The sequence below is a fragment of the Nematolebias whitei genome, chromosome 19, assembly GCF_014905685.2.
Source record: "Nematolebias whitei isolate Nwh7 chromosome 19, NemWhi1, whole genome shotgun sequence".
NCBI classification, from domain to species: domain Eukaryota; kingdom Metazoa; phylum Chordata; class Actinopteri; order Cyprinodontiformes; family Rivulidae; genus Nematolebias; species Nematolebias whitei.
This window is the reverse complement of record NC_056516.1, coordinates 14,818,535-14,831,402: the sequence shown is the minus strand read 5'-3', so window position 1 is coordinate 14,831,402 and position 12,868 is coordinate 14,818,535. Positions and strand designations below refer to the sequence as shown.

The 12,868-nt window shown below is 45.3% G+C and overlaps 1 protein-coding gene across 1 annotated transcript; it reads left to right on the top strand.

Annotated features, from left to right (window-relative positions):
• Positions 1-5,177: 5,177 nt before the first annotated feature.
• Positions 5,178-6,978, top strand: sox4a (SRY-box transcription factor 4a). Its single transcript, XM_037692741.1, has one exon. It carries the CDS (start codon positions 5,572-5,574, stop codon positions 6,652-6,654), a length of 1,083 nt encoding a protein of 360 aa, XP_037548669.1. The 5' UTR covers positions 5,178-5,571; the 3' UTR covers positions 6,655-6,978.
• The last annotated feature ends 5,890 nt before the right edge of the window (positions 6,979-12,868 follow it).

The window sequence follows — 12,868 nt, the reverse complement described above, 5'->3', positions numbered from 1 at the left end:
ATCTGTTCAGCTAATGAGATATTTTGCTAACAGAGCTGAATCTATTAGTTAACAACAAAGGTTTAAGCATAGATCTTGTGCAGCACGTGTTGGAGGCCAATCTCAGCTGCGACTGTGTCAAGGTTCAACTTATGGTCACTTTGAGAGTGACAGGGTGGTACAGATGGTAGAGCTGCCACCTCTCAGCAAGCAGGCCAACGGTTCAAATCCCGGCCGGGGATCTTTCTGGGTGGAGTTTGCATTGTTCTCACCATGCTGTGTGCTCCGGTTTCCTCCCACAGACCAAAAACATGCATGTTAGACTGATTGGTAACTGGGCATCAGTGACCCCATGACCCAAAAAGGAAGACGCAGGTAATAATGGATGGATGGTCATTTTGAGTTTGCTTGGCTTCAAACATTCTTCAGTGGAAGAACTACATACATTTATCTAGGACTTTCAATGACATCAAAAGTGGCTCATGAGCTAACAGACACAGTGTTGTTAAACTCAACCATAACAGAGCAAGAATAAAAAAAAATAATAATAATCTGGCATAAAATATGATCACAAGCTGAAGAAATGAGTTATATTCAGACAGCTCATATCTCTGTGTATTGAAGTCCACTGAGTTCATTTTATTTCAAAATGTAATTTCAGAAGCCAGATAGACAGCTACCTCAAACCTAGCCAATTTTTGATTATCAACAAAAAGGAAACAAACACACACACGAGGAAGTATCAGCGTGCGTTCTGCGATAACTTAAAATAAGTGACGTTGTTGGGGCTGTTGTGTAAGGGCGGACAGCAGTAGGTGGGTGATGTGGAGAGCCGTCCACCTGGCCTGTCTGCCACATTCACACAAAACACCGAGGGGACAGACCGGCTGTGGATGACTCACCGGCAGGGAGAAACCGTGTGTGTATGTGCGTGTTTATGCAAATCAGTGCTTACTCTTCAGTTTTGTTGAACGTTTTCAGTTTAACTGCAGGGCGGAGGGAACTTCCCCACTGGTTCGCAAACTTTTCAGTCCCTGGAAAAGGTCCAGTTCAGTTAACGCACATGTGACGGCACGCACACAGACACACAAAGGCCTCTTTGTGTTTGACCCCTCGGAGGACAAGCGGGCGGGTCAAAGTGAAGCGTCACGCCGAGGCAGCTGAAAAAAAGGCGACTGCGTGTTAACGAGCGCCTTCGCTCAAGATACGCTCGATAACACGCGCTCTCTTCTCCCCCTTCCCCGCGCCACTTTCTGCTCTTAATCTCATAACTCACTATTTACGACACACTGTGACCCCCCCACACACTCGTTCTTTTCCTCCTAGCAGTCATGAAGGCCTCAGTTACAATAAAAGCCAGCTCCCTGTGAAAAGGCGCATTGAGACACAGTCACATGCAGCTGTCTCTGTTTGCCCTCAGGTTGCTCCGGGGACGTCACACACTTTGAGTTAATGTTTATATTTCATCACAAGCTGCATGTTAAACGCTGTGTCGGCCATCTTTAGAATAAAACTGCACACGCAACAACGTTTCACAGCTCCTGTGAGTTTCAGCATGACGCTACATGTTGTCAGTCCAGTCCAACACATTTTTGTGTTAGTGCTCAGAAGTAACCAGCTCACCCGACTCAACCCCCATAAGTCAAACTCCACTCTGTGCCTCAGCCTCTCTCACAGTCACACCGTCCCTCTAGGCGTCAACAGAGCTGAGACAAAAGCAGCGGCGTGTTTAAGGTAAACACATGACTCCGGCAGAGAGATAGGGCCCGGCCCGACGGGGTCTCGGAGTCCCGGTGCTGCTGCAGCGGTGCTGCTGCCGGCGGCACGCTGGTGGAAAGCTACCTGACAGCTGCTTCACATATCAGATAAGATTACAGGTCTACCTGCAACACCTGTTCAAACAGACCCGTGTGCATGCACGCCACTGTGTGTGTGTGTGTGTGTGTGTGGTTAAGCTTGAGAAGAAGATAGACTGAGATAGCAGACTAATCCAGTGGCAGGTGCATGTATGTAATTGGGGCAGCTAAAGATACAGACTCAGAGAAGGAGTTCATTTAGGGTGCCCATAAGTCCGGGAGCAGTCATGTTACTCTGTTATTTATGTTGGTGAAGGTTTTTGTATTGAACATTTTTGAATCTATTGTTTACAATTATTCATTATTATTTAATTCTGTTCACAACTATTCCGTATATTCACAATTATTCATTCGTGCTCATCTGCTCACACAGACTCATGTTCGTGCTGCTGTTCGGTGTATTGTTTTTGTACTACTAGTGCTTGGTGTATTTTTAGTTTACATTTTTCTTGGTTCATATCTTAGATCTTACTGCTGTTTTTCTTTTACAGTTTAATACTTTTGTTGGATGTAACTGGGACCCTGTGTACATAATTTTAAAATGGCAATTTATTTTTCCTTTTTGCATATTCAAAAAATAATAAACTAAACTAAATAAACAACCTTGAATCTTATTCACAGTTATTTACAATAGGGAATGGTGGTGCAGAGGTTAGAGAAGATGGGCCTGTGATCTGAAGATCGCTGGTTCAACTCCCGGTACCAACAACATCAAAATGTGGGTGGGATAGATGAAGCATCCCCACCTGCCTCCACCCTCATTTGCCCCACTCTGGGACCTTGAGCAAGGCCCTTAACCCCCACCATCTGCTCCCCTGGGCACCCTAGACAGCAGCTCTCTGCTCCACACAGAGGCTGTGGTAGCTCGGTGTCTGTGGTTGTGTCAGGAAGGACATCAAGAGTAAAAACAATTGCCAAGTCTTTGTGCGAGTTAGTTCACTGTGGTGACTCCTAACGCAGGGAGCAGCCGAAAGAAGAAGAAATATTCACAGTTATTCACAATTATTCATTTTTGATCATTATATTCACTATTATTCTTCACCTTTGCGTAATGCAACATATTTTTAGTGAAGTATGCAACCTATTTGGGAATCGTGTGCCTTAAGTTTTTCTGGTGGTATATTGTAGAAGGTAGGCAACAATAGCACCAAAAAATAAAAAAATAAAAAATAAATAAATTCACATGAACAACATTAGGATTGTGCAGTTATTTATAAAAACTCAAGCACCGTTGGGGCTCTACAGACTTCACAACAGAATTCAAAGTTTAATCAGGTCAGAAAAAGTTGGACTCTGATGTGGAATTTTGACGTTTTTAATAGTTTTTATGTAATCACAGTTCATGGTTTATGGATTTACTGTAGAAGAGTTTTGCTACAAAAGGTTCGTGTCATGACGACGTCACACATTAAAATTTTGCTGGATTTGATCATATTTTTGCAGCATATTCCAGTTGAACATGAAAACACAGGTCTTGTTTGGACCTCTCAGCTGTACGGCTTCCCCTGAATGCTGTGTTTACATCCACAAACATCTGAACACAGACGTTTATATTCAAAGCTCAAAGTCGTTCCCACGTCTCTCACATAGAACACTAGAAATATAAAACTTGACCTGTGTGGCAACCAGATGTTTTAAATATGATCAATATTCTTTGCACAGTGACTGTTTATTGTAAGTTTACCATCTAGTCTGTGTTTTCCAGTTTTTATTTCAAACATGCGTGGTTACCATGGTGACTAATGAGCCACTGGCAGCAGCTTTATTTCTTTTTCTCTGTTCTCTTTGTTTTTAAAAAGAGTTTAATTAAATAATGACATTTTGTCTGCTTAGATTATTATAAAAGGGGATCTCAAATTATTTTGGGGGCGTCAAAGAAGAAATACGATGTAAGTCGGTGCTTCGTGGCTGAATTCTTACTCTTCAAATACGCTCGTTAATATTTCTGTGTTTGATTTTATGGAAGCTCAAAGAGCGTTTGGTGAGTGACGGTACATTTTAAAGACGCTTTCTTTCTTTTAGCTCGACAGCAGAGCTCTCCACCACTGAACGGAGAATAAACACTGCCTCGTAAAAAATAAAAGGTTCATAAGCTCGATCATTTAGGTGCATAAATAAGAAAAAAGTTCAATCGAGTTCAAGTCAAGGTTCTTTGTTGTCATTCGCATCTTATGTGGTGCATGAGGTGGAATGAAATTGTGTACACAGGGTCCCAGTTACATCCAATAATGGCAAAAATATAAACAGTAAAATAAATAGTAAATAAGGATCTATAAGATATAAATGAAGGAATACGCTAAACACTTAATAGTGCAACACAATATGCCGAACAACAGCAGCTCGAACATGAGTCTGTGGTGAGCAGATGAGTATGAATGAATGAACACAGCAGCATGACACCATCAGCAGCATAGTTAATCAGCAGCACATATCAGCCATCAAAGTGGCATTACAGTGATTTTTTTATTAATTCTTTGTCATCTGGACTGATTGTTTTTGGAAGAAATGTTTCGTCTTTCATCCATAAGACTTCATCAGTCTGAGGCCGGCCACCTCAACAGAACAGTGTCTGTGCTCCTTCACTGACCACCACACTTGTGAAGTCACGAGGGACTCTGTCAGCATCCCTTCAGACAATGCTCGGTGCACACCATCACACTCGTGCACACGCTGCACTCCTGCTCCCTTCGGCTCCAGCCTGACATCTAGCGACTCGGGCTGTAACGTGATCTCACATGACATGTGAACATGCAGGAGCCGTCCAGGAAGGCGAGTGTGAGCGTTGTTGTGCACGGAGCTTGATGGGTTTATTTCCCCCCGTGTGGTGCTGATACACAACTTTAACTCAGTAATGACTGGCTCTCATTTCACCACAGCTGGCTGCTGGACTCTGCTGCCTCTTGTGTCATATGATGATGTCATCATGGTTTCACCGAGCGGCCTCCCTGCAGCCTGACTGACACAACATGTTGTGGCTGCTCGTTGTGTTTTCTCAGCACTTCCTCGCCACCACACATGACACATGATCTACTTTTAGTCAGCACTTGAAACTCAGGTGGTTTTCAGGTTTATCCCTAAAAGCTGCAGGCGCAGAGCGCCTTGGAGAACACAAACAGTTTGACTCTGACTTCCTGCAGGCTCTGACAGGAATGAGGTCAGACACACGGATCCTCATTGTGCATCTTTATTATTATTATGACCACTTTTTTTATTATTCAACCAATGGGAGGCGAGCAGGGCGTGGCTCAGGAGAAAAACCAGGATGGAGACAGACGCTGATTGGGCCCTACGGCTCGCCATGAGGGTATAAAAGGACCAGCCGCGCGTTTTTGTGTTTACAGTCATATCACAGAGCAGCGCAGGAAACAGGGAGACTATGAGAAAGCGCAGCCGCTCCATTCAGCCACATGGTTCCTCCACGGCCCAGACCCGCTGCGCTGCGCACACACACACGCACGTAAGGGACTGCTGCTGCTGCTGGCCACAAAGGCAAGCTTCAAGACTCCCAGGAAGAGTGTTCAGCCGCACAGGCAGCTGAGACTCAAAGCTGCTCATTCTGAGGCGCGTGAAGACTTTCTTCAAAGAGCCAGAGGAGAAACTTGGATGAACTTTGTGCGCGTGTGCGTGCGTGTCCATCAGCTTCCAAGTCTGAGGAATAGTTTGTTGTTGTTTTTTTTGTCTACAAGATCTGATTGTTTGAGGTGAAGTGAGAGCTTCCCGACTCCTGGAGGGAGAGATGGTGCAGCACATGAGTCAGACGGAGAGCGCCCACGCGCACTCTCCCGGCGGGGACTCCACGGACACGGGAGACATCATGGACTTGGAGATAGACGCGTCTCCGTTGTCGGAGTCCCCCTCCTCGCGGGACTTGGCGTGGTGCAAAACCCCCACGGGCCACATCAAGAGACCCATGAACGCGTTCATGGTGTGGTCGCAGATCGAGAGGAGGAAGATCATGGAGCAGAGCCCCGACATGCACAACGCCGAGATCTCCAAGCGGCTGGGGAAGCGCTGGAAGCTGCTGAAGGACACGGATAAGATCCCGTTCATCCGCGAGGCGGAGCGGCTCCGGCTCAAACACATGGCCGACTACCCCGACTACAAGTACCGGCCCAGGAAGAAGGTGAAGTCAGGCGGAGGAGCGAGCGGCAAGCAGGCGGAGAAGAGCGCGGAGCGCAGCGCCAAGAGCGGCGTGAAGAGGAGCCCCGCGTCCAAAGGAGGCGGCAGGACGCACAGGCAGGGAGGGGGCAGCAGGAGCGCCCCGGGGCAGGACTCTCCCACTGACCACCAGTCACTCTTTAAATCCAAGTCCGGGGCCAGGCAGATCCCGGACAGGCGCGCAGGAGGAGGAGAGGCCAGGCGCGCGAGCCTGTTCAGCCCGGAGAGCGGACCCCCCTCCGTGGGGGTCCCGGCCAGTCCCACACTGAGCAGCTCGGCGGAGTCCAGCGACCCGCTCAGCCTGTACGAGGAGCAGAGCCCGGGCTCCACCGCGCGCCTCAGGTACGCTCGCGCTTCCTCCCCGACTCCATCGGCCTCCCACTCTTCCTCCTCGGTGTCCTCCTCTTCCTCCTCCTCCTCTGATGAGGAGTTTGAGGACGAGCGGCTCGACTTGAACCCGAGTCCGGGTTTTGAGGGCATGTCCCTGGGAGGCATGGGCTTCTCGGACGCCGAGCTGGACCGGGACTTGGACTGGAGCTTCGGGGAGAGCGGCGCGGGCTCTCACTTCGACTTCTCCGACTACTGCACCCCGGAGGTCAGCGAGATGATCTCAGGAGAGTGGCTGGAGTCCACCATCTCCAACCTGGTGTTCACCTACTGACTCAGACCCAGCTGGAGCGGGGCGCCGTAACGCACGTTTGAACTCACCTGACCCCCTCCAGGACAGGCGGCATGCGGCGAAACCTGAAGAGGTCCGCATTTTTCCGTGCGCTCAACAAAGCAGAGGGAAACAGGTAAAGAAAAGGTGGCCTGAGCGCGCGCGCGGCTCACAGACTTGGACAGCGCTCCGTGCGCGTGAAGGGAGGAAATGCTTAGTTTGCATTTGGACTCGGAGGAGGAGGAGTGAATGTAAGCCACGAGACTGGAGCGCTGATGCTCTCCTCTAAGCTCTGAGACTGGACTCTGATTTGGGTGGGGGGGTAGTTTCTGGAGAGCGCGCCATGTTTGGTTCTGTTTAGCCAACTCACACTGGCCATCAAAGTTGTTATTCAGGTGTAATGTTTCCCTCCAAACTAAAAAAAAACAAAGTCTCCCAGTTGTCTCCCCAGATCACCATCTTTATCCAAATGCGTAAAGTTGCTGCGTCCTTACGCAATGTGTGGAGCAAAAAAAGGACACAATTCACGATCACCAGCTTCTCTCTGAACGGCAGGACTTCACAATAAAGACTCCGATCTTCAGAAACAGTTTCTTTTTAAAAACAAAAACAAACAAATAAATAAATAAAAACAAACACACTCAGTGCACAGTTCAGGACCAACAACGTGTTTCCGGATTCTTTCTGCCTATAGTGAGTCAACTTTGTAGTTTTTTTGTGTCAGATTTTTTTATATCGATGTATTTATACCGGCCAAACTTTTTTATACATAAGAAGTATTGTTCTCGTACAGGTCTCGTTTGTGTTCGTGAACACACACACTCACACACTCTCACACACACACACACCTGTCTGTATCCAGCGCTGGAAGGGCTAGAAGTGTATCTTACTTAAAAAAAAACTAAAACGTCTGACTTCTCTCACTTTTAAGGAGACTCGAGCGTGTCATGCTTTTCTACTTGTATTTTTGTACAAAATCTATAGGAAAACTGAGGGGCGGGGTTTGTTTCTGGTCTACAGCATTGTTGTTTGCATCGTTGGTGTTTAGATGTGCAGATTCGGGGGGGGGGGAGGGGGGTGTTTGGCACAATCTGACCTCACACAGTGTTTACAGTATTTACCCACATGCTTCTTAATGGCACAGTGACTCCAGTTTCACCAGCCGAGTAAACAAAGCACCACTGAGGTCCCCATGAGTGGTGGCTGTGTTTCCACTCCACACACACACACACACACTCACACACACACACACACACACACACAGAGCTAAAAGTTTCTGAGAACAATCCCAGAGAGCTACTGTTTGGATAGAGCTAATACCTCTGTGTGCTTTTAGTTGTTTTTTTATATTTATATCAAGACAAGTTTTATTTGAACCACTGGATGGACTTTCACGCTCATTCCACTTTGCCTAAACTTTGGAGGGAGGTGTTTGAAGTGCTTCATCTGTTATTGCGCAACAGTTGCATCAAGAACCCGAGTATTTAACCTGTCCTGTACCTGTTGGCTAGCAGGCTAATTGTTTTCCTATATTATGGCATGGCAAATAGCATTTGTATTTCAGATTCAGGTATATGTAGCTCTAGCTGTTGTGTTTAAGATTTTTAAAAGAATAATAACATTAAGATATTTATGTAAATTGACTGTATTATAGGCAAAGATTGTGTGTTATGTAAGATGATCGACAGGCACTAGGACAGCCATCTTTTGGACATGATGAAGATGATTGTGGTCCAGGAATTTCTTTACTTTTATTTTATTTTTTTGTTTTCATAATGAAAAAACAACTTCCAGACAAGTTTATTTTATATTTTTCCCCCCCATTTGTGCAATATGTTGTGTTTGATCAATGTTTTGTTCACTCATGCCAATAATATCATTTGATGTCTTTTTTGCTCAAAACCAGCCAATGTTTGGGTCAATCACTGCCTCTCAGACCTCTGTACAGATTGTTATATTTTTCTTTTTTTTTTTTTCCAAGAAGGAAATAAAATCAGCTGGAACTGAATGGTGCAATGTTCTTTTCCCTATATAGTCAATAAAACGCATTATTTGATACAATTATCAGAAATACGTGGTGAGTTCTAAAGCTCCCTTTGAAGAATTTATTAATAAAAAAAGTCTAAAGACTTAAATTCCTGGAAATCCAATGCCAGATATTTACTTTTCGTTTGCACGTGTGCATCGTGGCGGTGTTTAGAAATCGATAGGAGTGGCTTCTCTCTCTCCCTCCGTCTGTGCACGTGCAGAAAACGTGGCTGCCATGGAAACTGTATCCAAGAGAGAGGTTGCAATCCGCTGGGGAGCAGCATGGCAGTCGTGTGCATGTGTGTGTGCATGTGTGTGAGGGAAAGGGACACAGACTGATCCATCAGGGCGGGGTGGGGGGTGGCAGACGTTTCTGTAAGGCATGACTGGAATAAAGGAGGAGGAGTGTGCCAAAGCAAAAGAGGGGGGGGGAAAGGGTAAAGAGGGTGTTTGTCTGTCCTGGTGGAGTGTGCACGAGACTGCTCCCAAATCCAATTAATTCCTTCTGGATGCGTTCGTTCGTCTCGTACATCCGACGAGGAAGACGGAGCCTGGGCCCCCTACGGTACGGTATTTAGCGTGTATCAATTTACGCCCTGTTCCACAAGAGACTCGGGTAATTATTTTCCATCTCTCTCCTCCTCCCTGTCAGGAGAGCTGGGGTCGTCTGCAGCTTCTCCCTCTGACATCCCCGAGCTCGGTAATGAGAAAGATAAGGTATGGTCATTACACACGCCGCCCCAAAGACGAGACGCGAGCCTCCACGTGTCTGCGGCGAGCTTGACGTCCAACGAGGTGTCCCCGTTTGACAAAGTCCTCCACGTTAAGTTGATGCGGGGCCATTAAAGACAAACAAATGCCCTCAGCCTCCTCTTCCTCCACACTTTGACCCACATATGCATGGGCTGCCCTTCACCTTCATGCCTGACTGCTGTGGCTCACGAGTGACATCACAGAGCCAAAGTGTCTGCTTAGGCCCAAAGTAATATACAGTAGGATTATTTTTCTATTTTGTTGTCTTAAAACCAGAAATGTTAAATGATTTTCAGATTACAAGCAGTAATTCTAAAATACGTTTTAAAACTATGAAGATAAATGAGTAAAAAATGTTTGAAATAAATTGGAATGTGAAGCCACAATTATTATGTTCAGAAACGCGATAAGTTGTAAGAAAAGATCCACCAGTGAGCAATGATCTCTGTATTTATAGATCTGTTCTGACCAAAATCCACTGTAGGTCAGCGCCGTGAAGACGCTGAAGGAGCTCCACACAGTTCAGAGATAAAGTTGTAGAGACCAGAGGTGGAGAATAAAACACCCTGAACCCTGAACATTCAGTAGATCACCATCACAATCATTATTATTGTGCATAGCTCCACTAGAAGCTCCACAGAGCTCAGATTTATGGAAGCCTGGTCATGAAAAAGCCATTGTTAATGAAAACAGTGGGCTCTGTGGTCGGATGAGACTAAAACTGAACTTTTATAAAGAATGATGTGTTTGGCACAAAGCCAACACTGCTTGTCTGCAGAGAAAGAGAAGCATGGTGGTGACATCATGACGTGGAGATGTTTTTTTTTTTTTTTTTTTTTTTTTTTTAATGACAGGAGCTGAGAAACTGTTTAGAATAGAAAAAAAAGGTGCAAGAACAGAAGTTTCTGACTGGAACTTGGATAGTTGAGTCAGGGGTGTAGGATTCACCACCATCATGGAATGATCCTGTCAAATCCCAGACCTCATTAGAACTGAGGATCTTTGAAGATCCTGATTCAACCTGAAGGCGCAGTCTGGTCACCAAGAATGGACAAATCTAGTTAAACCAATCTGATGGAGCCAAACTAGAAGGGATGCTGCTGTTACTGCAGCCAAAAGTGGACGGGCAAACTATTGACTTGAAGGAGATGAAACATATTTTCACTTTATCTTATTCATCCTTTATTTATACAGGTTAGTCTCATTGAGTCACGAGGACTCGTTTTCAAGAAAGACCTGTTTTAGACAAACAACATTTAGAGTACAAACAACACTGAACAATAAAAAGAATATAAATAAAAATACAGTAGTGTTAAAAAGCACTGTTACCGTTAGCTGTGTGGTCATGTTAGCAGTGTGATCATGTTAGCAATGTGGTCCTGTTAGCAGTGTGATCCTGTTAGCAGAGTGGTCCTGTTTGCAATGTGGTTCTGCTAGCATTGTCATCCGCTTAGCAATGTGGTTTTGTTAGCAGCAGGGTCCTGTTAGCAGTGTGGCTCTGTCAGCAGCAATGTAATGCAGCAGTGTGGTTCTGTTAGCAGTGTGGTCCCATCAACAGCATGGTACTGCTAGCAGTGTGGTTCTGCTAGTAGCATCGTCCTGTTAGCAATGTGGTCCTGTTAGCAGCATGATGATAGTAATGACCACAGCAACGGACAATGAGTGTCCTTGAGAACCGGGTTTGGCAGACACAGAACATCAAAGTTACCTGTGGAACCAAACTGTTCCGTAGAGTTCGGTACATGCAGGCAGATGGAGGATCATGGAGACGACTGCCATGACAGGCCGGAGCCTGATCTCGAGGCGAGAAAGGGGCTGGAGAGTGGGGTTCTGATGGAACGAACCAAGCTGCAGATGGACCGTGTAGGTCTCAGAAAATTCCCGGTGGACCGGAGTGGCTCGGAGAGCAGTGAGTCGTATCCATTCATCCCGCTGGACCCATGCACCATGCCACCCTTTGTGGCCTGTCATGGAGGGTGAAGGAAAAAAGCATGAAAAGATATGCACACACCAATTTTCAGTTTCAAAATTAATATAGAAATTTTAATTAACCGTTGTTTTATTTTTTACTTTTATCAACTTGAAGTATTAGATTTAGCATTTATGAGTAAAAAAAAAAAAAAAAAATCTAAATTAAATTCACTTAGTAAGTTAAGAACATTTACCACGGGGTGAATACTTGTGCAAACACCTGTGCGTAGAGCAGTTTAAAGAACTTTTTTTTTTATCCTGGAAATTCATAACATAAATTTATAATTCAACTGATTAGTTTTATCTATCTTCTTCTGTTCAGTCACATCCGTTCTGAAACATATACATATAATTAGATTATGTTCCATCACGGTGAGTTCGTCTGTCTTTGATCACAATTTATCATCAGATATTGTCAGACTTCTGCTCAAAACAGCTGTTCATTATCACACTATGCATCTACAATACATTCCTTCTCTTTGGTGCAATCGTTAATTACTTGTTTTTAAGTGAATATTTAAATGTTTTGCAGCTGTGCACTAAAACTACAACGTGTTTAAGATGGAATGTTTCCATGTTTTACCTTTCCCTACATTTATCTAACAGGTGCCGCTTTACATGTTTAAAACGAAGTGCACAAAACACAATTTCAGCTCACTGACCACTCAGATTGGAGAGTGGGATTTTACACATCATTATAAAGAAGTAGTTTTACTGAAGTTCTTTATCATGACTATAAAGGTGAATTGCTAGCTCTTCTAATAATTCCCATAAGATAAAAGAACAAATATCACATTCTTTCTGGTTTATTTAAATAATTAAAAATTATGGTTTCCTTTTTGACGACAATCAGAGGATTTGAATGTGCCGTCACACATCCATGGCCCTCAGCCTCAACATGGGCGCTCCACAGGACTGTGTGCTGAGCCCCCTGCTCTATGTCCTCTACACACATGACTGCACCCCTGCTCACCACAGCAACACCATAGTCAAATGTGTGGATGACACCACCATGGTGGGGCTCTTCAGAGTGCGGGGGATGAGTCTGCCTGCAGGGGCGAGGTGGAACAACTAACTGCTTGGTGCAGAGGGAAAAAAAATCTGCTCCTCAACACCTCAAAGACTAAGGAGCTGATTATCAATTTCAGGAAAAAGAAAATGGCAGTCCCACCCCTGCTTATAAGTGGAGACAGTGTGGAGAGAAAAGCTGAGTACTGTTTCCTGGGAGTCCATATTGTGGGGAATCTGACCTGAAGAGTGAACACCTCTGAGTAGCTGAAAAAGGCCCAACAGAGACAGTACTTCCTGAGAGTGCTCAGGAGGAAACACATCACCCAGAGACTGCTGGTGTCTTTCTACTGATGCTCCACAGAGAGCATCTTAACACACTGCATCACTGTGTGGTATCTTAGCTGCACAGTGGCTCAGAGGAAAGCACTCCAGAGAGTTATAAACACAGGCCAGA